The 24,627-nt window shown below is 46.3% G+C and overlaps 2 protein-coding genes across 2 annotated transcripts in view; both read left to right on the top strand.

Moving 5' to 3' along the window:
- The window catches only part of LOC122383525, a 55,267-nt gene extending 44,118 nt beyond the window's left edge, over nucleotides 1-11,149 (top strand). The window contains exons 23-24 of the mRNA XM_043370033.1: nucleotides 9,909-10,013; nucleotides 10,643-11,149. Coding sequence (XP_043225968.1) covers nucleotides 9,909-10,013; nucleotides 10,643-10,779 — 242 coding nt within the window. The 3' untranslated portion in view covers nucleotides 10,780-11,149. The remainder of the gene's footprint in view (nucleotides 1-9,908; nucleotides 10,014-10,642) is intronic.
- A 4,214-nt stretch (nucleotides 11,150-15,363) lies between these two features.
- LOC122383524 (hemicentin-2-like) overlaps nucleotides 15,364-24,627 on the top strand; it is a 42,420-nt gene continuing 33,156 nt past the window's right edge. Inside the window, exons 1-3 of the mRNA XM_043370032.1 lie at nucleotides 15,364-15,558; nucleotides 18,659-19,313; nucleotides 22,622-22,773. Coding sequence (XP_043225967.1) covers nucleotides 19,235-19,313; nucleotides 22,622-22,773 — 231 coding nt within the window. The 5' untranslated portion in view covers nucleotides 15,364-15,558; nucleotides 18,659-19,234. The remainder of the gene's footprint in view (nucleotides 15,559-18,658; nucleotides 19,314-22,621; nucleotides 22,774-24,627) is intronic.

The following is a 24,627-nucleotide window of genomic DNA, read 5'->3' as shown; positions in this document are numbered from 1 at the left end:
ATAGAGCTTACTGAGCCAAAAGCGTCTCAGTTTTGATCTGAAACGGAGATCCCCTGAATTGATTGCTTCAATGATGCTATTGGGGCTCTGTTCAAGTCTTCTCAGAAACTTATAGATAAGTTTCCTGAACACGCCTTCACAATTCAGCACTCTAAAATATGCACATGTCATACTCGTACTCTCAAATTTAGATAACCCGATAAGTCGTTTAAGAAGGTTGTGATAACGGGTGTCTACTAATTAATGAGAAAAAGTTTACAGGCTTATATCTCGGGTATTTTGTAACTTCGATAATCGAAAACTCGCATGCTTATGCATCCTTCTATTTGTTATCAAATACCATCAGCGCAGCGCACTGAGCACACCATGTTACACGTCACGCCGCATGCGCCACCCGACCCCCTTGATCAAACGTCGCGGCACCTCCACGTCAAACGAGACCGATAATTTCCGCCTTGCCGTCTTCAGATGTCGGTCCAAATCTACAGTCTTGTCCCCTGGATATATTTCTTTCTTGACAAAGCCTCACACTGAAAAAAAAAATCGGGGAACCCCATTTCTTACAATCTGACACCCCATACTCCTAAATACTCCTAAATTAGGCTCCGTTTTCATGATTTTAGGATGTCATGGGTGTTGTGACACCCGACACGGGAGCCCCATTACCTTTTGACGCCCCAAAAATGTACATGACCCCCTTGGGAGAGGTTCGGCTAGCGAACTCCCCAAAAATTGCAGGCCAAAAAATTGGAGTGTCGCTGAGACACCCCCGTTGAAACCCCTCTGGGGTGTCATTATCCTGGGCCCAATCTTACCAAATGCCGTGAATGCACATTCACGGCATTTGGTAGCATTCAGAACTATTCCACATTCACTTTTTCATTCGTTCAGGCAACATTCATAATCATTCACGCTATCAAAATCATTGGACAAGATTAGCGGGATGTAAACAAAAAGGATATCACTGATATCAGTGCCATTAACTCCGGCCAGTGCTGCCAAATCCTATTCACGGCATTGGTAAGATTGGGCCCTGGAGTGACACCCCGTGTTGCACTTCCATGACACCCCAGCGTAAACGCAAACAGCCTGTATGTTTGAAAGATGTCGCCAGCGTCGCCGATGATGTGAACAGATGGCACTATAGCGCTGACCAACGGATCGAACGAATGATTATTGTTTTCGATTGAACTAGAAAGAAAGAATGAAAATAGGTCACATAAGTGATATTTAATTACCATGATAGTTCGAGTAAAACATGACAGTTTGTAAAATAATAGTTTGAATAACATGATAGTTCGACTACTTTTCTTCCTTATGCGCAAGCTTCTGCGCAACTTCCGCACTTCCCGCGCCGCGTTTCCGTTCCGGCCGTTGTTTCGGCGTGGACTTGCTGCTTGCGCAGTGGGAAGCTGGGCCACCTTTGGAGTCAAACCTGCGCTGAGTGTTTGTGAGGTGAGTGATGTTTATTTTTTGTTTCTGCGTTCGTCTCCAATAAGCTGGGTGATTAATGAGCGCATAGACGGGACGAGGTTTCTAATACGGCTTTGTTTGAACGCACTTGATGAATGTTAAAAATGGCTTCTGCTCTTTCTGTATGTCAAGTAAGAAATGTGCGTGATGTTAAACGACTTGCTTCTGGGGGAGGGGGGCTATTAGCATATTACAAGGTAGACTCACCTTTTTACATGACTTCACGTTCCATGACTTCATGAGCTGGCTTACATGATCCGGACGCTCTATCTTGGTCTATGGCGCCATTGGAACTTTTTGGAAATCATTGGGGTTGTAGTTAGTTGTTAATAGCTTTATTCTTACCACATTGCGCCATAGGCATAATGTTAAATTTCCAAAATGTTGGGGTTGTAGCCAGGGCCCAGGGGCTCCGCCGCGAGGGACAGGACGTCTCCCTTCCAATCCTGGCGGAAGGTGCAGGAATATCCCCCCAATAGTTAAGTGATATTTCATTTTATTTTTACTTCGCTTTATTTTTTTATGTGAATTTGGGTCATTTAAAAAAAATGTGTGTCTGCGATATCATATTTTTGAAATGTCTTGTTAAACAATATTTAATTTATATAAAGTTAGTGTAGTTTGATACCGTACATGAAATGTAACAAAATATTTATCTATACCCTGGCGATTTCAATCATGCAGCGTCCTGGAATTTGAGAATTTGGTTGCAAAACAACGCCCAAAGTAAACAAATTTTCCACTTTTCTGCACAACTTTCAGGCAATTTTTCACTCTTTCCTTGTTATTCAAAATATTTTTTTTCTCGAATAAGCCAAACAATGGGCTAAACATCTGTGTTGGGTATTTTGTGTTCTGAATGTCGAAAATGTATTATAATATTGCTCCATTTGTTCACATTGTTCATTTGCTCCAAGAACAGGTTTATCCACTTGTTTTTCATCTGTTTTGCGGCTATTTCTCCGATTTCTCCACTCCTTACCGTGCTTATTTTCCACTCCGCACCCTGGCTAGGATAATGAAATCATGAATGTTCTGTTTTTAATTTTGATAGCAAAGATCTGAGCCGAGTGAGAGCATGTGCAATCTTCACTGGCTATTCATGGTCCAAAATTTGGAATGAGAGTAAGGTTATCTTTATATATTTTTACTATTACTATTTTTAAGTTATTCACTGTCAACACTTGCATTGTTTATATTATGATTATGGTCCATGGCCGAAACATTAATAAAGTTTAATTTCAATTACTTCTCTACGAGGATAAGGTCAAACCAATGATTTACATTACATTTTTTTCTTTGATTTTGGGTCAAATTATGTAAGTGCACATTATTACTTTTTTAAACTGATGATTGTATATTAATTCTACATATTTTATTTCATGGAAATGTGATACCAGGATTTGACATACCAATAAAATTATGATTTTTTATCTAAGAAACACACAAAACCACGGTTGTCTAGGATGCGCTGTACTTGTATAACTCAATAAGTGTACCATAGTAAGTTTTTTTTTCAGTGGAGCAGACATGTGCCATGATCCCAAAAGATCTGCGATCCTGGATCTGCAGAGTCCAAGATCTGGTTGGGGATCTTGGATCTTAAGTTGCTATTTTTGTCGTGGGATCTTAGAAATCTTGAATATCAAAATTGTATTGGATGTGGGATCTTGAGGATCCAGGATCTCAAAATGTTGATTTGTCATAGGATCTTAGGGATCTTAGACCTCAAAACTTTTAGGTATTCTTGTTGCATCTTGTGATCTTTGACCTCAAAAAATTATTTGTTTAATCATAGGGCTTTTGGACCTAAAAACTTTGCTCTGTTGCCATATCTGGGAAAAACAGACACCCTTGAATTTTCATTTGCTGTGGGAGCTTAACCCTCGCACGGGCAGGCCATTTTTCATAACACATACAGCAGGGCCGGAACAGTTCGCGAACTGAACTGAATTAACTGAACTTTTTGAACTGAGCGGAGGCATCCGACGCTGTTCAATGAACTGAACTGAACTGTCCGTCAACACGAGACGCAGGTGAACTGAACTGAACTTTTCATTTTACTATTTTGAAATAAAAATTTGCTCCATTCGGCGTCAAATTGCGCCTCGAAAAAGCAAACAATCGTTTAAAAAAACATAGGTGTTAGGTACCTACCTTCCGTCCTCCCCCACTGGCTAAACATAAATTGGTTTACACTAAAAAATCCCATCAGGAATTGGTGGGATTCAGCAAAAATGGACTGTGTCGTGAATGAAGCGGAAAAGATGCGCCTCTTTGATGAATCTTATCCACTCCGACGTAACCTGCTACTACGTAGGAAGCTGTCTCATGTGAAACTGGCGGGGATTTTCCCCGCTTGGTTCACGGAAAAGGGCGTAAGTAATTGAGAGTAACGTTCATATTATGTACCGGCTGTTCCGGTGAGGCCTCTGTTCTTCTCTAACCTGCTGCCAAGGCCATCTTTAACATGAGACCTTATGGAGATCACTTGACTTTGGAGCAAGTGTCTAAATTCGCCCAACGGAAGAGCCGGGTAATGTCGCCGGATCCAGAAGTGGCTGCCAAACATGCAACAGCACGCATATGCGCAATCGCATGTTGCTGTCGCCAATATCCCAAACAATGTCTTAATTTGCTCTAAACGCAACACCACCTCTCAGGGGTTTCGGAAAAAAACAAGAAATTTGAAGCTCAATCGAATCCTTCCATTTTGCTGCTACTTAAAAAAAATAGCATGACCTCACATGGCCCACAACCTGTATTGCCAGGTGGAAAGTTCGTCCCAACAGCTTTTGAAGACTTGTTTCAGTCAATAGCTCTTTGTCTATGATTTGTATCACCATCGGTGCATCGCGATGTGTGCTTATTGATCTTGTATATTTTCAGTCTTCTTTAAGAGGCGAAGTCATTCAGAGTTAACTGGTTACCTGATTGTTATATTTTCCTATAGTCTCTTTTATCCGTTAACGCCCTACGAAATATTTTCTTGGGAAGTTTCAGGCGAAATGCTTCAGCCTGAAATGTTGCTAATTTGTATTCCCTCACCTTGAAGGTCAGCAAAACCGGCCAGTTACAGTTAGTGCTAATACCGTTTACAAAGTTCTTGGATTTCCGTGTTTTTTTCAGTTTTGGGCCGATGTACGCCTTCTTACCGACAGCGACAAGAGTGCAGCAGATGTCCTGCGTGATGCGGTCACTCGTTTGGACGACCTCGTGAAGAAATTGAGCGATCTCGTCGCGCCTGGGACACTCCTTACTCGCGGTATGTGTCTACAGCTGTCGCTTGACCCCGTATTATTGTGAGGTGACCAAAAATTACCTGACCTGGGTTATGGGATTGGGTAGCTAAGCCCCATAATATGATTTTTATGTACTACTTCTGGAAGGTTTCAAATCAATTGTGCGCCCAGTAAGGCTCCGGCCGAGGTCTTCTTAATTTTATTAACCCGGCAGTTGCTGGGGCATATTTCCTCAAACCACTTGCAGCTGGGGGGGGGGGGGGGGGCGTAACTCTCCAACGAATGGCCGCAGCGAGACGGGCCAAGCGACGATCAAAAGCTCTCAACGAGGCTCTTAAGGGAATTGCTTAAGCTTTGTTCTTTAAAGGTCGAACTTCAGGTCAAGGCCATGTCAGACTTAAGGTCAAGGTCAGGTCAAAGGTCAAAATTAGGTGTTTTCACCGTAGGCTCCAGAAACCGAACTGTCGATAGCAGCAAGCTCAAACTTTACTGGCATGTGCCCAAATGATGTTTAAGAGGGCTCATTATGTCATAAGGCAAAGTTAAGCACAGGTTAAGATCAAGGTCAGGTCACAAAAGGTCACAAAAAATCGTCAATTTTTTAATACCGTATGACATGTTTTTTGGGTAGTGTTAGATGTAGAACACGATGGTGAAAAGCATTTTGAAATTTGACCCCCGAAAATTGGCAAAAAAGTAAAAAGGGGTCAAAATTTGACATTTTCAAAACAAAGCATGTTTTCTGTTACAATTTCATCCCAGGATTTAAAAAAGTCATTTATTTGTCTGTGTGATCTCTAAAAGTGCCAAAAATATTCAAATAAAAATTTTAATTACTAAATATTCACTATTTAGGATTTTTAGGGCCCACGCCAGACGCCAGAGTCCCCTGACCGGCCAGGGCTCTCTGATAGTAGTCATCTGGCCGATCGGGATCCTATGGCCGACGAAGACCCTCTGACTGACCCGGGTCCTCTGACCCATCAGGGCCCTCTGACCGACCAGGGTCCTCTGACTGACTAGGGCCCGCTGGCCGAGCAGGGCCCTCTGACCGATCAGGGCCCTCTGACTGACTAGGGTCTTGTGACTGATCGTTCATCATTGTCCTCTCGCCGACCAGGGCCCGATGACCCCCAGGTAGGGGCGGCTGTCCCTGCCGCCCCTACCTTGGCTACGTCCCTGACTGTTTGTTGAGTCAGTGTTGATGAATCCCCTAGATTGTTACATGAATCAAGAGTCGAATCTGTCCGAAAATCCGAGTCGAGCACAGCCCTTCTGTCTAGATGACTTTCTTGATGGTGGCCGTAGTCGCGATAGCAGCACTACCTCTGCGAGTGCGGAGAACATGGTGTTTTAGTTTGAGTGCTCTAGTTTTCACAAGTTGGCTCGAAAATTCAGCAAGCGAGTGAAAACCGGAGGCTTGTCTCATGTGAGGTGTACTCTATCGGTGGTTAAATGTCCCATTGGACAGTATCGCGAACTTTCAATTCCCTTCCCCCTCCCTCTCCCTCGTTCACCCTAACCTCCCCGGCCGTCTTCTTCCCCCGTTCTAATACTTTTCTTTGGGTTTTAAGTTACAGTAGGTATCGTTTCTTTGTTTCAGAGGAGGGACTGCGACATCTGGCGACCATGGTCCACGAAGACTCTGGTTTCTGCACCACGGAGTGTGGCTGCGCCATCAGACGCGAGGAAGGAGGCGTGTCCGTGGGTGGTGTGCGGGTGGACATCCCGACTGCTGACCTGGCACAAAGTTTGACGACATGGGCGTTGGCACATGCGGTGTATGGTGTCCTGTTCGTTGGAAAACACCAGAAGATCGGGCAGCTAACATACAACCACATCTGTGGGTTCAGAGCAAAAGAGCATAGGATGGTGCGAAAACTACGCGAGATGCTCAAGTAACACCCTGCTCAAGTGCTCAAGTGCCGGTTCGGTTCTGTGGCGACGTTAGATGACGTTAGATCGGTGGTCAGATGACGGTGGCCGGGCGAGATGTTGTCGGGTCGATGGATGGACGGACGTTTAGCTTTGCTGAAGCATAGTTTAAATATAAGGAGCTACTTTTTGTTGCGTATGTAGAATCTGTGTGAACAGGAAGGGAGCAACTGGTTGAGTGGTGGGGCTGGGGGTATATGGGGAATGGATTATTGGTTTCTGTACGGGGGGTCAACGGAACAATATGGGGAGTTAAATCGGAAGTACAGGGGAGTCGCGCTGCTCTGAGTGACACCCTAATTTTGGGCCCTACACCCTGTCGTAGAGCCGCGGGTTCCCGTACGGGTGGTCAATGAAACAATATGGAGAGTTAATTCGGAAGTACAGGGGAGTCTAGCTGCTCTGCGTCACCCTAATTTTGGGGTCCGACACCGTGTGTGGTGGTAACTGGTCCCCGCATGGGGGGTCGGGAATAATTGAGGGGAGTTTTTTCGGAAGTATAGGGGAGTAGAGCTGCTCTGAGCGACTCCCTGCTGAAGGCACGCGGTTCCCCGCGTGGGGGTCAGGAACAATATGGGGAGTTATATCAGAAGAACAGGGGAGTCGAGCTGCTGTATTTTACACCCGAATTTGGGAGTTTGACACCCTGTCGGGTGCTTAGGGACCAAAAAGGGGTGCTCGGCTGATATTTGAGGGGTGTCACCTGGAGTCTAACGGAACCCCATGTGGGCCGGCGCTGACCCCCCTTTAGCGGCTGCGACTCCCCACTATGCGTCGAAACCCTCCTGGGGTGTACGCCAGACACCCCATTTATAATAGCTCAGCGACTCCCCTCAAAACACCCCACTCGGGTGTTATTTTTGACATGACCGTCAATACCCCGTACAGGGTGTCATTTTTTCTTTCAGTGCAGAAGTATTCAATCGGCCACAGCTGCGACACACAGGGTGGATTATCTTCTCGATCTTTCGTGGGCACGCCGACCCCCTCCAACATTGTGATGGTTTTAATTGCATAATGGACGAAAACTAGGTCAAATCAGAGTGCATAGTCGCCATTTGGGTAGTATTCGTCTTTTTTACCTTGGTGCCCTAAAAGATAAGAAATCAACGCATTTATTTGCCGTCCCTCGCGCTATAGAACATCCTCCCAATGATAACTCATTTTGGACACATGACTGGTAGCACCTCCCCTTCCGGAGAGGCCGTTTAGCCACATCAGTAAGCTGGAAACCGGTAAGAGACGTGTCCACAGGTTGCAGTTGTATCCCCCTTCACTGGATCATACAAACCGGCAATATATGACATATCTGTTCCTGGGTAAGTCAAACAGCTCTCGTCACCCATTATCATATCAATGCGTTCTCACCAGTTGACAGCTTGCCCCTGAATAGCCGACGCAAACGCTGTTATTCTCTGCGTTGCTGCGCTTGAGTGACCTCAGGTGCCTGTATGCACCTCCGGTACTCAATTGCACATTTTCTACAGCAAAAATTACGACATAATAGTGGCAAATATAGTGGCGTCACACCAGCAGGCACATTGACACCCCTCACCTTGCCCTTCGCACCCCATCGAAGGGGACCTTGTTTCTGTAGCGAAATTCGCAGAGTTGCAGCCACTTCAAACCTTTTCCAGCATGCTGAACGTTTCCTCTTATCTCAAATATCATAAGCATGCTGTTGGCACTTGGATAAAAACCTTTAACTTGCACTAGGAGAGCCATAAGTGCCATTTCCGTTGTAGAAAGGTAATTTTTCTTAAAATTGGCGAAGATTGCTTAGAACCGTTGTTTGCCTAACGTTCTCATGGCGACTGACCATGGTATTTAAAGTTTTCGTTTTGCGTGATTGACATTCGCAACAGACATGTCTTTCAGCATGCGAGATATGCAGCTTATGTATTACCTTTAAAGGTTCGTATTAACTGCCTGAACTTTTTCTCATTAATTAGTAGACACCCGTTAGCTCACAATGAGTCGATTCATAGTTGCCTTCCTATAGTTCCACCACAGGTGTGCACAGTACATCGATGAACAGTAAGTCTCAAATAGTTTCAGTTTGACATCTACAGTACACTTGTGAAACATCCTTATGATCATATTCCCTCTGACAAATAAACCTTTGTTCTGATTGGCAATATCTAGATTATCAGTCATGTCTTCCTCTATGATATGCCCAAGATATTTAACTTTATCAACACATACTTACGGCATGGGCCCTAACATAAAATCAGGTATTTTGACATTCCTCATCCCCTTCGATCTACATGACATTGCAACACTTTTTGAACTATTATACACAACATCATTTGCCATACCAAATTCATGGCAAACATTCAACAGTTTTTGCATCCCTGCACTTGATGGAGAGATAAGCACCACATCATCAGCATACATCAGGTGATTGACCAATTTCCGACCTATAAGACAACCTATGCCCATTTCATTTAATCTGCTAGACAACTCATCTATAAACATGTTGAAAAGGGGAGGTGACAAGATACCTCCCTGCCGGACACCATTGGACACTTTAAACTTTTCTGAAAAAGTGGATCCCCATTTAATGACCATTTCTTGCTCTTGGTACCAGAACGCAAGCAATCTTAGGTACACATAAGGAACACCTCTCTCTGAAAGCCTCTGAAAGATAATTTTATGATTAACACGGTCAAACACCTTGCTTGCATCAAGAAAACACAGATGGATAATGCTATTCATTGACTTATACTTTTCAACTATCTCTTTCAAAGTGTAAATGCATTGGTCTGTACCAAGGTTCTTTTTAAAGCCAAACTGGTTGTCCTGTGTCAACAAATAATTCTCAAGTCGTTTTTGCAGTACTACCTCGAAAAGCTTACTCACCATGTTAGGGGTTGCCACAGGTCTATAATTATTCATTTCGGTGATCGAAGCAGCTTTGTTCTTTACTATTGGAACAATGCTCACCGTCATCAAAAGACCTTGGGAGGAAACCATGAAGAAGGAAAGCATTGAAACACAAGCATAGTAATGTCACAAGCCTATGTGAAGCATGTAGGAGATGCTCAGGAGATATTTGATCAGGACCACCTGCCTTACCCTTTTTCAGCTCGAACAAAGCATGCCTGACCTCCTCAACAGTAACAGGTACTATTTACTGAGTCATGAGTCTGAGTACTGAGTCTGAGTCCATGCCAAATTGTAAAACAATGCCCCTTTGTGACTCCCTATGTTTTTACAATGGTATATGAGATGAAAATTGAGATTGATCTTTTTCAGCATCGGAAAAAGAACATAAGGCGATGCATCGCGGGAATTACACCGTAACTCGTCACCAAAAGGAAGGCGTCGCCGGAAATGGTCAGCGAGTGCTGCTAGAAAAAGGTAAAGTTATGTTTTTTATTTATTGAAGGCCTCTCCAATCATCACATATTGTCACTAAACAATTGCCGTTTTCACGACGGCCATCTGATACACATTTGGTGCAGATTAGGTGCAGGTTTGGTCCAGATTTGATCGAATTAGGTTCACTGTGTTTCTTTAAAGTTGTCAGTTTGGGTTGCACAGATACTTATACTTTAAAGTCCTCGTTTTTCAAATTATTAAGCATTATTTTTGATTAAAATACTGAAATAAACTCATAATATGAAGATATTTGTTTTAAAAGGGATTTGGTGCAAATTTGGTCAAATTAGGTGCATTCGCCAGGTAGCCCGTCGTGAAAAGGGCTAATATATTTCACCTCACTTGCAAACAGTAACACGTATGTCATAAAGATAATTGTCATGCACAGTCATCCGAAATGGATTCTTAAAATAATGAGCTGATTGGAAGCATGATATTCTGACGGTGTGATAAAAGAAAGTGTTGCTATTGCACTCAGTGTATGTACACCGATAATCAATGCCATCAGTTATTTTACTTTTGCTATGAATTATTGGTATGATCTGGTAGTCCCATGGGTGATTTGTCAGTTACTTATGTGCGCCATATGAGCTGAATTTGTCCGGCAGATGTGTTCCCGAGAATGTTCCGTCTACGAATCATCACGGCCGAGAAGTACCGCTGGAAGGAAGGATTCGCCGTTCTCAGTTACTTTGAAACTAGCACAGGTATGCGTGCTTTTGAGCCAGCTAAAACGGGAAAATAAACCACGCATGGTGCGATAGGCCGTCGGTGATATGGTGACCGTTGTATGACCCAGCGCCACCCCACACAGCCCCTCCGACGGGCAGTGCCCTCTGCAGCTCATCGGCAGCTCAGGTCACACTGCTTCATGCCCATGGCTGAGTCATAGACTTCAATGCATTATGTCAGGGGAATCATTATCATAGGTCTTGCGTGGTGTTGCAAGGTGGATGTTTCATAAAGTTCTAGCCTTTTGGTACCATTACACGGGAAGTCCGTTCCATTTTTCGATCTCGCGAATGCTTCTATGATGCAATATTTATGTAGGGATGCTTTTGTAAACATGAATGTCTCGAACATAGAAATGATGGCAATAAAAGTGTGTTGAGTTTTGAGAGGCTTTTGGCTAGCCACAAGACACAAAAATGCGTTTCGTGACACTTTGGCGCCATGTCTTCTTTATGCAACATGTTGTGTTGGACGGATGAGTGCGTGACCAACACGGCCAATCGTGTCCAGCTCCGTTATGCACACCCAGCGCCCTGTCGTGTACCCCGTGATCGTGCCGACGCGACGGTTGATTAGTGAAGTGGGGCTCCACTCTGGGGACCCAACTGTCCACAATGACCAGCGCTAACACTGGACAGTATCCTGAAGCAGTTTTGACTTCAATGTGGACATGACAAGCAGTCCTCCTTCCTTCCACGAAATTCCCCCCCCCCCGCCCCCTCCGGCGACTCAACACGCTCCCTTCCTAGAGCACTGGCACACTTTTTAAGCCTGCCGGTGAGCACATAAGGGCTGTACTCAGCACGACACACGCGCACGGATTCGCCGGAACACCTTTCGGCCTCGGTGGACACGCGAACGGTTTGCGTGGGCTTGCGACATGCCCACGCTCGGCCATGTACTCGATAGAGATTTACGACGAGCGGCGCCAGCGCGGCGCCTTCTACGGGCGATTCGACAGAGCCGTTTGTAATTATCGGGGTCGTATTACCACCGTTAGGATGGCGGCCAATGAGGCGTGCCACATTTGGGGACACTGGAAGAATAGTGGTAGGCTGAACCAAGGAAATCAGGTGGCCATCAAAGTGGTGATCAACGCCAGTCAGGGGGGCGCGACTAAGAGCATACATGCGCATGAACTTCCTGTCGTTTTACAGGCACTGGCGGGGACTCAATAAAGTCTCATTTCCTCTGATATCTTTTTCATCATCCTTAGAATGTAGGTACTTATTCTCTTTGCTCGCTAATTGCCTTTTCCGGGCTGACTCATCATTTCCAACGGTAATCGTTAGTGAAGGCTCATTTGAATTAATTAATTAATTTTCGAATTTTCGATTTGAATTGAGGTCGATTGGAACTCAATTCATGCTCATTTTCAACGGGATCAGTCAATGAGTGTGTTGGAATCTGAAAAATAAACCGTGGATAATTTCTGGTAACCTGAACATACCCTGACCTAAAAATCGATCGAAGTGCCCTCATTTTTTTGTGGAAGCCTCATGAACGCCGTCTGGTGCTTGCTACTACATATGTGTTGCCTGCATGAACAGCTATACAGATAAAACGTCCCCTTCCCATCAGGGAGTGCGGGAATTCAGGAGCGGTAGTAGGCTGCTAAATGAAATAAACATATCGTTTTAACCTTCGCCCCAGTGGGGGGGGGGGCATATGTTACCACCCAGTCGCGTTTTTTGCGTGTGAATAAAAAACCGCGGCGCGTAGCGCCGCGCCTGGGGGTAGCTTTTGGTACATTAATTTTGGACAATGTGTGAAATTTTTGACCCCAGGTCATGTCAGGTCAGGTCACCAGGTCAACTTAACTGACTAACCCTAAAAAAAGTTTGCAATCCTGTCCAGCCTGCAGTGTTTGTCAGAAAGGTTTTAAACTTGGTGGATTGCATGCTGTTATGGGCGCCTACAATTTGTATATCTCGGATTTTTTTATATCCGTGACCTAAGGTCAGGTCAGTGGCGTGACCTTTCCATTACAAGTCAATGGAGAAAAATGAAAATGCCTCTAGATCCGTGTGTACGCATAGGAACAGTCCAAATATTTCAGAATCACAATGATTTAGACCACTCGTGATGACCAAGGTGTCATTTTTGCTGATAGCCTCTAGAAAGGTCATCCGAGGTCATTTGAGGCTACAAACAGTTTTTTGCCAATCACTCGCGATTGGAAAGAGATAGAACGCTGGGGATGGTCTCATTGTGTTTGTCTTGTTGAGACGCATCGACTGATATGCAACATGACATTTTCCGGTCAGGTCATGACCTTGACCTGAGGTCAAATTTTCAAGTTGACCTTTCAAGGTCAAATTGTAGTTCATTCGACGCGTCTCGGCGAGGGGAACACGATTCTGGCAATAGAAATGTCGAGGCTTTTTGGAGTCGAAAGTTATTGTCGAAAAACACTTTTCGTAAAAACAGCTATTTTTGGAGTTTTTGCCCTCTGGAGGCTAAACCGTTGACCTGAGGTCAATTTGATAAAAACCTTATCAAAAGAAAAGTTCAAAAGCTATCGAGTGCTTTTCAATGCGTTTTTCTAGCTACCATAGTTCCTGAGATAGCGGCATGTTTTCTGAAAAATATAATGACAATTGGCAAATTTTGACCTTTGATGACCTCTGGTGACCCCAATCAGGGGCGGATCCAGAAAATCTCCAAGGGAGGGGCCATTAGAAACCAGGAGGCCCCCATATGTTGGAGGCCCCATCTTCCCACTTGTTGGGCCCCCCCCCCCAAAAAAAAACTGCGTCTATTGAGCTTATCTAGCTGTTCAGGCAACATCTCAACATGAATAGCCACTTTATTTTCAGGAGGCCCCCTTTTCAGCTTTTTAACTTTTTATTTTATTTTTGAAAAAAATCGGCCAAGGGGGGGCCATGGCCCCCATGGCCCCCCCCCCCCCCTTGTATCCGCGCCTGACCCCAATATTGCTCTAAGGTGAAAAATGACCAAAATACTTTCAAACGTTCGCATTGAGAGCTATCGACTGCTTTTTACCGCGTCTTTCTAGCCCTCTTAGTTTTTGGGTTAGAGGTGGGTGGTAACATATGCCCCCCCCCCCCACTAGGGCGAAGTTGGCTGAGACCGCCACTGGGGCGCGGGTTAATGTCTTACTGGAGAATCATCTTTTCTATAGGAAAAAACTAATACTAAAAAAAATACAGCCGACCATGGACAAAAAGCGTGGCTGATACCTCAGGCTGTCATAAGTCAGCTAGATCTTTGCCTACATGTTATCTATCGAGCACTAAGCTGCTTTCACAGATCTGTGTCACCATGACATCATTAGCACCGCTGACCGCTCTCCGCCGCGCCGGCCGGGGATGAGTGTCGGTCATTGGAACGACCGTTGGGAGATGAGGGTCGGCTGTTGAGAGAGTGACCTTCACCGGATGGATCGTAGCATTACCTCGGCCTACCCTCCACTTTAGTCGTCAGCTAAGGTTACCTGTAGCTGACGACCTTGGGTAAACATCTCTAACCTTTGAGTTAACTATGATGGTTTTGACTTTCCTCTACAGTATAGTTGAGCTGCCAGTTGCCACTTAACAATTTCATCATATAATGTACTACCTGTAATGCACCTGTTCGAGTTATTTCAATCCAAAATCAATCACGACACTGATGTGCTGAACTCATCGCTCAATATATGTATATCATATGTATATCATGTAAATATATATGTAGTATGCGCACTTCGTGACGTCAGGATAAAAGTACTTGCTCAGCTCCCTCGATTTCTTTTCGGCGCCACCATGGCTAATGCGTTCTGGAAATGATATATGTAAAGTGAAAACATGTTTGTGATTTGTGTGAGATGAAAAACAAAAATCACTTCTTTTTGTTATGATCAGGCAGCGAGAACCATGGACCTAAAAGAAAACACTTGTTGGTCAGCGAAGGGTCACCTGAAGGTGACCTCCACGTCGCCACCAGTCCCTGACCGCGGCACCACGACAGAGTGGTCAAGGAGCACGTCTTATAGAATGTCTTGTTGACCGACGTGACCTGGTGGCGCCAGCACCCGAAATAAGACACCGGCACAGCGACCACCGAGTAACTCAGCCGGTGTGACACTGGCCGCACAGGAGGTCCACAGGATTGTGCTCCGCGACACACGTCCCCGGCTCACACGCTCTCTGCAGTTTAGATGTTTTGCGGCAGTCACGAGAAGCGTCTGCTCCCGCTGGGATTTCTTCCTGCAAAGGTCGAACAGCGGGCAGCGCCAGCACAGCGTCCTTGCTCGTGTGGGGATTAACAGTGTCCAGAGGAGCCAGCAGGTGTTGGCGCAGTTACCAATAGTTATGTAATTTCAAAGGTCAAAGGGAGGAGGCACCGAATACCAATCGCAGAACACATTGCCGAGCAGTTGGGCGTCTCTCTGAATCTTTCAGCATATCCTCGGTCTCTGGCTACATCAAACTTTGCTTTTAAAACACCTGGACCAGTTCAATATGTTTCCAGCATTCAGTGGCCACGCCACCCGGTGGCATCCATTCACGATCGCCATCGTCCCGGACGGCGGCCGTCGGTGAGCAAACTCCCGCGACCGGGGGCCGGCGTCGGCGGCGACGGCGGTCGGCAGTTGAGACCGACGCTGTCGGAGGACGGAGGCGTCCGGTACCGCGCTCCGCCGGGGAGAGGCGATCGGGTGGAGTGACGGGTCGGATGGTGCAGGTTTTGGTCTGTGCGGAGAGTGGTGATTGGCGATCTGTTGTTGGTGTGACTAACATTGATGATAGGCGAGAGCAGCGTATTGTGGTCACCTATATTTTGTTGCACGGTAAGTAAGAATGACGTCGAATAGATATTCGAACACAAACTCTACATATATACTTAGGTGTTACAATGCAATGACCGTATTTAATGCCACAAAAATGTACTTTGCAACAGAAATCCATGACAGAATGGTCGAAAAGAATTCCATCTAGGATGCTCTATAAACATAATTTCGAAACGCAGTTCAGGATTATCTAACCAAACGTGTTTGGGCCAATGTTTTATGTTGATAATGATATGAGTGAATTCAGTCACATTTGTTCGAGTCGGACAACTTAGTTTGTAGGTTAGTTTGTGCCTGAAATTTTTTGGGAAATATGGTTTTTATATAATTGATTTAAACAGCAAGATATAACCTTGTATCATACCAAACAGCGGAGCAATGCCTTATGGCTGTAACTCGGTGCAGCGTGGAATGTTATGTGGGGAAAATGTTGGTATACGCAATACACATACAATACAGTGTCAAACATATAAATAGTGTGTTTCCCATGCCATGTTAACTACTAAACTCTGTTAAGTCTGCCTAAAATTGATAAGGCTGGGGAATTATTGTGTTGCCTTAATCTACAACTGACTACAGTTGTACATTAATGATGTTCTACAGAATCATGTTCTACAGAATGATGACCACAGAAGTGTGTCACTCAGCCCGTGTGATGCGACACAGCCTACCAGGTCAGGCAATTGAAAGCCTGCGAAAAGTAGAACATCATTATGTATTGAACTGTGCATATTCCACACCTCCATAGCGTAGTTCGTTACATGTGGATTCATGCTTTTTTGTCATAAAAATTAATGGACTTTGAAACCTAATAAATACAAAAACGGGTAGACAACCAAAAAGTATTATTGAGTTTTGTCGCCTTGCGGTGGTGGAAAATATTACATTTCATGCGACACAATTGGGCACGCGAAATGGAATGGCTGAACATCGATCATCCCAGGCAAGTTGGACGTCCGTTATTGGTTTGGCCCGACGTCCAAGCCATGCGTCAAATTCTACGACTAAGATTTATTGTAAAACACTTTAATGGGACTTGTAATGAGCGGTGGTACAAATCTCACACTAATTGCTGGTTACAAAATCAGAAAGTTGTGCGAGCTGTGAAATGTGGCGCTGTAAAATGGCCGCACGGGGTCCAGTTTTCGCCGGTCGGCGGACGTCCGGTTCGGGTGTCATGACCGGGCCGTTGACATGAAATACGCCACCACTTATAAGGTGCTGCCAATACGCTGTGGAGCTCAGCTCGAGCGTGCCATTCAGGCACAATGCGCGATTGAGTTAGTCTGAGAAGTTTGCCATTCGAGGAAGTCCAGAGAGCTGGATGTGTAAGGGAGCGACGGTGCGGAACTTGAACCGGAACTGCAGCAACAACGACTGGGATGGGGCGGACCCGCGGAAAGGTCTGTGTTTCGGACGTTGGGTGAATATGGGTAAATGTCATTTACGAGTTGAGTGACACGTGTTTGTCGTAAGGACCCCTGAACTTCTCTGGTTGGTTGGAAAGTATCTGTGGAAACAATGCACCGAGGAGACGTGCGCACCCTAACGACCTCCTCTCCGCTTTGCGGCCATTTCACGTTCACCAACCGTTATAACATACTTTCATGGCTCTTCCTGATAGATCATTGCATTTTAACGGTCACTTACACTGATATTTCGAAGTGAAACAGGCTATTTGAGGGATCTGTATTGAGGCTGAGGTTTACTTGCAGAGTTAGGTCATCAAAACTCGCTATTATATTGGGATCACACGCTCCGATCAGCACTCAGCAGCTAAACAGACATATCACGGACACTGGCCGGAGTCGTGATAGGTGCACTCATGGCAAATGGCTCATCTTTTGTGTGAAAAGAGCCGAAATCTCTCACCTTTTTCTTTAGTCAGCAGTCAGTACGCATTCCTTTTTAGGAACAGCTACTGTACAAAGTTACGATGTAAGTACATTTTACAGCACTTTTCAAGCCACTATGATAATATCAATGCTGCTGTATCTCAATATGCTCACAAGACGTATCGGCTGGAAGAGTTTTAAATAATCTAAGCCGGCCTTAGCAGGCTTTGACAGGACCAAAATGAATGTCCCGCCTCCATTCTCGCTGCTCTCCACATGTTTTGGGGGTACTGCAGTGAAATGTAATGCGTGTTCCTCGGGAGAAACGTATTTGATTGTATATCCAAGTGTGTTGTAGTACTTGGGGCGGATGGCTTATTCGGACTGATAATAAGTGGGGATGTACTGAGTCGGAACCGGAGCCGGAGCCGGAGCAGCCGGAGCCGGACCATTTTACTCTGAGCCCGAGCCGGAGCCGGAGCCGCCATGACATTTCACCCGGAGCCGGAGCCGGAGCTGGAGCCGATTTTTTCCTCCGGAGCCGGAGCCGGAGCCGGAGCCGTCTGGAATTTTCACGGCTCCGCATCCCTGATAATTACTCTTGCATCCAGTTATTCACCCAAGTAGATACTTTGTGAAAGATGATAAACGGGTGGCATTCATCGCAGCAAGCTGTAAAGATAATGATTTGAATAACAGTTCACACGTCATTTATTAAAATTCACCGTACATACAGACACATACAGACACGTCAGTTCGTCTGCTTTGCCCTCGGATGAGTGTATGCAGGCGCATGACTGATGGTTTGCGCTCCGCGGATTTCAGCAGCGTTTCTCCGTCGTGAGATTCTGGGAGTGAGTCGATGGAGCTGTCTCGGAGGCTCAGAAACCGGAGACAGCCTCACTAACCCCGGAGACAGCCTCACTAACCCCGGAGACAGCCTCACTAACCCGGAGACAGCTTCACTAACCCCATGGCCCGGCTGCAGCCCGGGCCGTATTCATGTATTCCTCGGGGCCGGCGCGTGGGCCTTCAAAATGAACCAACAGCGAATCCCACTCTCCGAAAGTCTCAGAACCGCTCCAGCTCACGGCCGCTGCAGAATTATTCATGCCAAAGCAAAGGAGTCGCACTTGATTTAAAACAATCCAAGTTTGTCGGCCGCTGCCGACTGGATTATAATAATATTGGCAATGACGGATGCACTAAAGACATCAGCAATATGATTATCGCAAGCACGTTAACAAATTGCCTCTATTTTTCAGAGCCATCGTCCGCGAATAGCGCCAGGATCACTCCTGTCAGCTCATCCATCAGACGACAGGGAGGCTCTGCACCCCGACAACCGTATACGGCTGGTGCTGATGACCTGTGTGAGACGAGCCTGTCACCTGCGAGCTTCTCTGACCTATTGGCGGAGTCCATACGAGCTGAAAATCACAGCTTGTGTAATGGCTGAGAGCTGGCGCTTCTAGCTCAGCGGCAGTGACTGAGTGTCGGGGATTTCATTTCAGCAAAGTGACTGAATGACTAACGCGACGTGCTGTGACTGGGTATCGTCTCGCTGAGCCTGGTGCAGTGACTGAGTTAGCTCTGATTTCGCTGACCGGTGACTGGAGTGCTGATTTATTCTGTGGGTGACTGACCCAAAGACCATCCACTCAACGAGCGAATATCAGTGTTAACTTCGCGGAGTGGCGGCAATCTCCACAGTCGGTGACTCGCGGCCTGTAGGGGCTGCTCGATGGTGCGAACCGCGTGACCCGGCCGACTGCGGAGGTCACTGTGGGTGACTTACGGCAGCTGCAGCGGCCGACACGGAGAGAGTGCTGCCGGGAGATATGGCCTCACCACTGGGGACTGCAGTCGGCTGGCTGGTCTCCTGGCTGCTGTTACAAACTGGCATGACACTCTGGGAAGGTGAGTCGAGCATTCGTTTTGAAAAAGAAAATAGGTTACTTTCATACAGCTTACGAGCAGTATCGTGAAGAAACATACCTACATTGTACGCAAATGAATTCACATCATGCATGCCTTGTGTAAAACATTGATATGATTTGCTTAATGACATGCTTCCTGAGCAATCAATCCCAGCGTCTCAATAAGCGTTTGACCTCGGCGCGAACGGTGCCACCATATCTGCATTAGCTCATGGTTGGCTGTGTGGTATCGATGGTCTGGCAAGAAGTCAAAGGACCGCACAGTGATCCAAGGACAAAATTAGCGTCTGAAAGCCCTCGCACACAAAGGGAGTACGCAGCCATGAATGAATCATCTTGTCAAACTAAGTCATCTTGTCAGCAAAGCGATGCAATGACCTGAACAGTGAAGAACTTGCAAAAGATTAAAAAGCTAATTTGTTTGTGTTCTCATAAAATAAAATATAAGAACGCAGTAGAGCATTTTACTTAAAACTGATATTTTAGTACTTCGTGTTTTTTTTTCTCAAAACAATCTGTTATGTGCTTTTAATAAATATAAATGTAAGGAACAGTTCAGCTTATTTTGTCGGAGCTTACTGAACTGCATTCAACGCTAAATAGACGGATGTTTACAGTCGCAATGTTTGCCAACTCAAAATGTTCTAAATATCTCTAATCAGTTACCGCCACGGGCTAAAAGCGCGCTCTCGGGCAAATATGCACAGGCAGAGAGCGCCCTACTCATTTTAGTTTGCATGCTCTCTCAAACGATACTTACGAATAGCAGCAGCGTTGCTGCACAGGAGGTATTTGGCCCAAGTTTTTTTTTAGAAGTGGCAATGATTTATATTATATGTCGGCTTATAACCTTATAAATACACTTCACGGCGCAAACAATTTCTCATCGCTACTGACTGATGCTTTATTGCATTCATCCAAGTACCGAAAAAGAACAATAACACGCGCTACCATTAGCCGTTCATCTCATAGTACAGTCTGGGGATCGGGAGACGTTATGGAGTTCCTCCCTCACCGCTGGGCGACCACTCCGGTTCCTGCCATGGGGGGCGGAACGGGGAGGGCACCGGGGCACCGTGCCCCCTTTGATTTTGGCAGTTTAACATTGGCCCTAAGGGCGTTGAATGGAAAGAATGGGACGAAAAGTCGGCAATACCCCCCCCCCTTAAGTGAAGGTGTCATCCGCCGCTATTGGTTCCTGCGGCGTCACGGCCTGTCATCACCAGTCGCCGTAGTCACAGTCCAACTGTCATCACCAGTCACCGCCGTCACATTTCCGGCGCAGTTTGGCACTGATCGATGGATGGGTCAGCCGACCGCCCTGGCGCCGCCGCATCCCGCGGAACACGGCCTAACGAGCCGTGGTGCATGCAGCGCCACGGCAGACGCCGGGATTGACACTGGTGACACGGCAGCTGACACCGAGAGTGACACCAACCGCTAGAGATGACACACTTGATGCTGACCACTACCACGGCTATTAGCTATAAAAAATCGCACACTGCTCAAAAGGAATTGGTGCAATAACGATACCACCGAAGCATTATCTGTGATTGCAGCAGCATTCTCAAAAAAATAATCACCTTATTCCCCGCTGCTCTCCATCGGTAGTGCACCACAAGCTTATAAAGGCTACCTATAGTCATTCAATTTTTTCCTTTCTTAGCCTCTGCCCCCTCCCCCCCCCCCCCCCACACACGCACGCTCAGCACCCGTGTCCTCCGTTCCGACGTGACCTGAGGAATAGACCTGCGACGATTGGTTCCCGGCCAGGTCACCGGCCCGGCAGTAACTTACCGTCTGTCGTCGCCATCTCAGACGTCGATTTATACGCAGCACTGGTCGGTCCGATAACTGCACGGTACTGCTGTGCGTTGGATCGGGGCCAGCAGCGCGAGCGGCGGTGGGGGGGGGGGGGGGGGCTAGTGTCCGGCCAGGGGGTTTGGACGGACCACCACGGCCAACTTGACGGACCGTCACAGCAGACACAATCTGCTACTAAGTTCGGCTGGCTGACAGGCTCAGCTGTCAATGGATGTGTAACTTTGTCTCACAGTTGCGGTTTATTGAGAGGTGATTTATTCATGGCCGGTTGGAACCTGACCGGTATTGACGTCAATGTCTAAAATGGTCCAAAAGTGGTTGTCAAGTGGCTTCGTTATTGACCAATCAGTCTAATTTGACAAAAACGATAGACGCAGCAACAAGTTATATATTTCTTTCCATTATATCTGGGCTTGAATTTTGACTAAATTGGCGTTAATTTCACAATGTGTGACATTTCTTTATAATGTTGCAACCTCTTCCACCGAATAAATAAACTTTGATGCGATCAAAAAGTGTTTTGATTCCTGAGTTGATTTCTTTCTGAAATAAATGAAGGGGCTTTGCACTAAAATGACAGCTAATGCAACCATTAAATACAGCAGCACGACAAATATAGGAATTAGGATAACATGCATATAGCTCTAGAACAACATGCAACACCGAAAACATTGTGAACTAATATTAAATGCAGGAATATAAAATGATGCTATAAGGGCAGCAGCTCATTTAGATTACTGCCCGAAACATAAAACACTACCACTCTGAGCAGGCATTCTCCGTCAGTCTCTGATAACGATACGTAGCCAGCTGGAGCCGGACTCTCAACGCCAGCCATCTCAGTTGACGAGTGCCCTTCAAGCACCTGAAGCACTGGGGGAGGACGAATCGATGGATGATCACCTTCCTAGGACATGCGAAAATAAACAAAAGAAATATTTCATACTGTTATGCCAAAATACTTTTCCACAGCTTACACATACTGACTGGTATAAGAGGACTGTTGTGGAGCAGTTAATGTCATGATTGACGCATCCAAATCTCGCGGAATGGACCAACATCATTTTCCGCATCGGATTACTCAGCACTGAATTTCAGCCGGCTGTTAGCCTGATGCCGCCTACTGTGGCGCGGAGTTTATGCCGCGTCGAAAGCTGCTAACGAGCACGGGGGCCTTGTTAACCTGATGAACGTTCCCTTTGCTCCCTCCCAAGTGTCCACAAGTGACCCGTCACCCCAATACGGGGTCCGTGCCGACCATCAACAGTCACCACCCATGAAGGGCAGAGTCCCGCACTGTCAACTGTCAGGATTCGTGTGTGTGTCGGACGATGAACCGAACGCTCTTCCCTCTCTGAAAAAAAAAATGTTCAGAGGAGGAGCTTGGACACGATTAGGAAGCTCTGGGCAGTGTTGACATCTGTCATAAGACAATTGTGACGCGATCGGTGTTTTTCTGCGCAGGTGCCGTTGCGTCATCTACGTCGGTGCTGCGTTCGTCACTGCGCCTGCCCTCGGGGCCTAAACTGCTGCTGCAGCACTCTCCAAACGTCACAGCGCCGCTGAACGGAACGGCGATTCTCAACTGTCGGATCCGACACATCGGAGCCAGACAGGTGAGGTTGCGGCTAGACAGATTGGCACACATGTCAAACGGTGTATCTCAGGTCAGGTTAGTTGCGAATTTTGCGTCAGTTTACAAGTCATGTCACAGGTTAGACCATAATTCAGGTCACATGTCACATATCAGGTCACAGATCAAATTGCAGGTTCCGTCAAAGGCCAGGTCACAGATCAAGCCACAGATACGGTAACAGGTTAGGTCATAGGACAGTTTACAGACCAGATCACAAGTCAGGTAGCAAGCCCGTCGGTCTTGGTCTCAGTTGTAGCATTATGCCACGATAATACGAGTATTTAGGTGCTGATGTTTAGTCACATGATTTGGGTGATATCTTCGGCCCACGTGGGGCAAAGCGTGGACAGAACAGAGAGGCTTTATGTGAAGTAAAACTATACGTCTTCAAAGGTGGCCTTGATGTCTAAGAATAAAACAGATAGCTCATCACACCGGCGGCTATATGCATGGCTATACGGGGAAGCTCTTTTGTTCTGTTGCGATAGCGTAGAGGTCATGTCACCAGCAGACTCGCCGGTGACAGCTCGGTACGGGCAGCCGACAATTTGGTCCTTCCGGCCGGGCACTGTCTCGCTAGAAATGGACAGAGCGGCGCGTAGATTAAGTTTGTCCATAAATTTGTTATCGGTCGGTCCGCCGTCCAACGATTTTACGTTGTCACGTGTTAGAGCTGACGGGCTCGTAAATTTATGAGACAAGCTGTAATTAACAAGTTAGCGAAGAAATCATTACCACTTTGCGTCGTCGAGAAGAACTGGTGAATCTCTTAGATTGCAAGTCACGGATGTCAAATATCCCATTTAAGGACAAAATTGTAAAAAAAAACTTTTAAATGGTATGATGAGATTGCGGTGAAGTGGGAAAGAGATTAAAGGTAGTGTGCCACCTTTGAAAGATTTCCCATTTTATTTTTCCTAGGATAAGAAGCTTCTGTTTTTACCTAATATCGCAAAGAAAATCAAAAATGGGCCTGGAATAGTGCCTTTTTCGCCTAAAAGTTTATCGGTTTTTCGATATGTATAACAACTGTAGTGGGCTGACCTGCAAACAGGCGTCGGCAACAATCGCGAATGCGGCGCACATGTGACAATAAGCAAAGGTCATTATAGAGTTACGACGTACGGGAATGAGTTATCAGCTGTCTAATCGTAGACAACACAATGTCGAGCCTTAAACTGTAAGCCTGTATTGGTATTGTTTCTTTTATTTGGCTGTCGAACATTATTTATGGTTTGAAATATGATTTTATGTAAAATAATTGATATGAAAAAGCCGTCTCTTAAGTTATGACCCCATTTCACCACACGCAAGTGGCAGAAATGACAATGATCAGCTGACGCATTTTTCTTGGCCGAAGTCAGAGCGCGCGGCCCGACGCACCACCACCGCACCACAAAGTATGAGCAGAAGCCGCGCCCAAAGCCAGGGCCCCGGTAACGTGAGGTAGCCGAGTCGGGGCAGCGTGCGCTGACCCAAGCCGGGGCCGCAACTTTGGGCGCGGTCCACCGCATCCCCGCGGGCAGCCCCGGGCTATCACATGACACCGGGAGGACGCGCGGCCCCGGCTTGGGTCAGCGCACGCTGCCCCGACTCGGCTAACTCACGTTACCGGGGCCCTGGCTTTGGGTGCGGTCTACCGCACCACCTAACAGGCGTGTTCGAAACCGCAGGAGATGATGATGAACGGGTTTATCGACACTTGATTGGATGAGCATATCGGTAATAGCGATTTCAGTGTGTGCATTTATTGTTCATAGTGGTGTGAAATGTGGTTGGGGTACGACCGACAACCCGTCGGGGCGAATTTCGCACTGGGGTACTCAAAATTTGA

This window comes from Amphibalanus amphitrite, unplaced genomic scaffold (genome assembly GCF_019059575.1).
Source record: "Amphibalanus amphitrite isolate SeventyFive unplaced genomic scaffold, NRLGWU_Aamphi_draft 000166F_arrow, whole genome shotgun sequence".
Classification (NCBI taxonomy): Eukaryota; Metazoa; Arthropoda; class Thecostraca; order Balanomorpha; family Balanidae; genus Amphibalanus; species Amphibalanus amphitrite.
The sequence above is the reverse complement of the archived record's forward strand: the minus strand, read 5'-3'. Positions and strand labels throughout refer to the sequence as shown.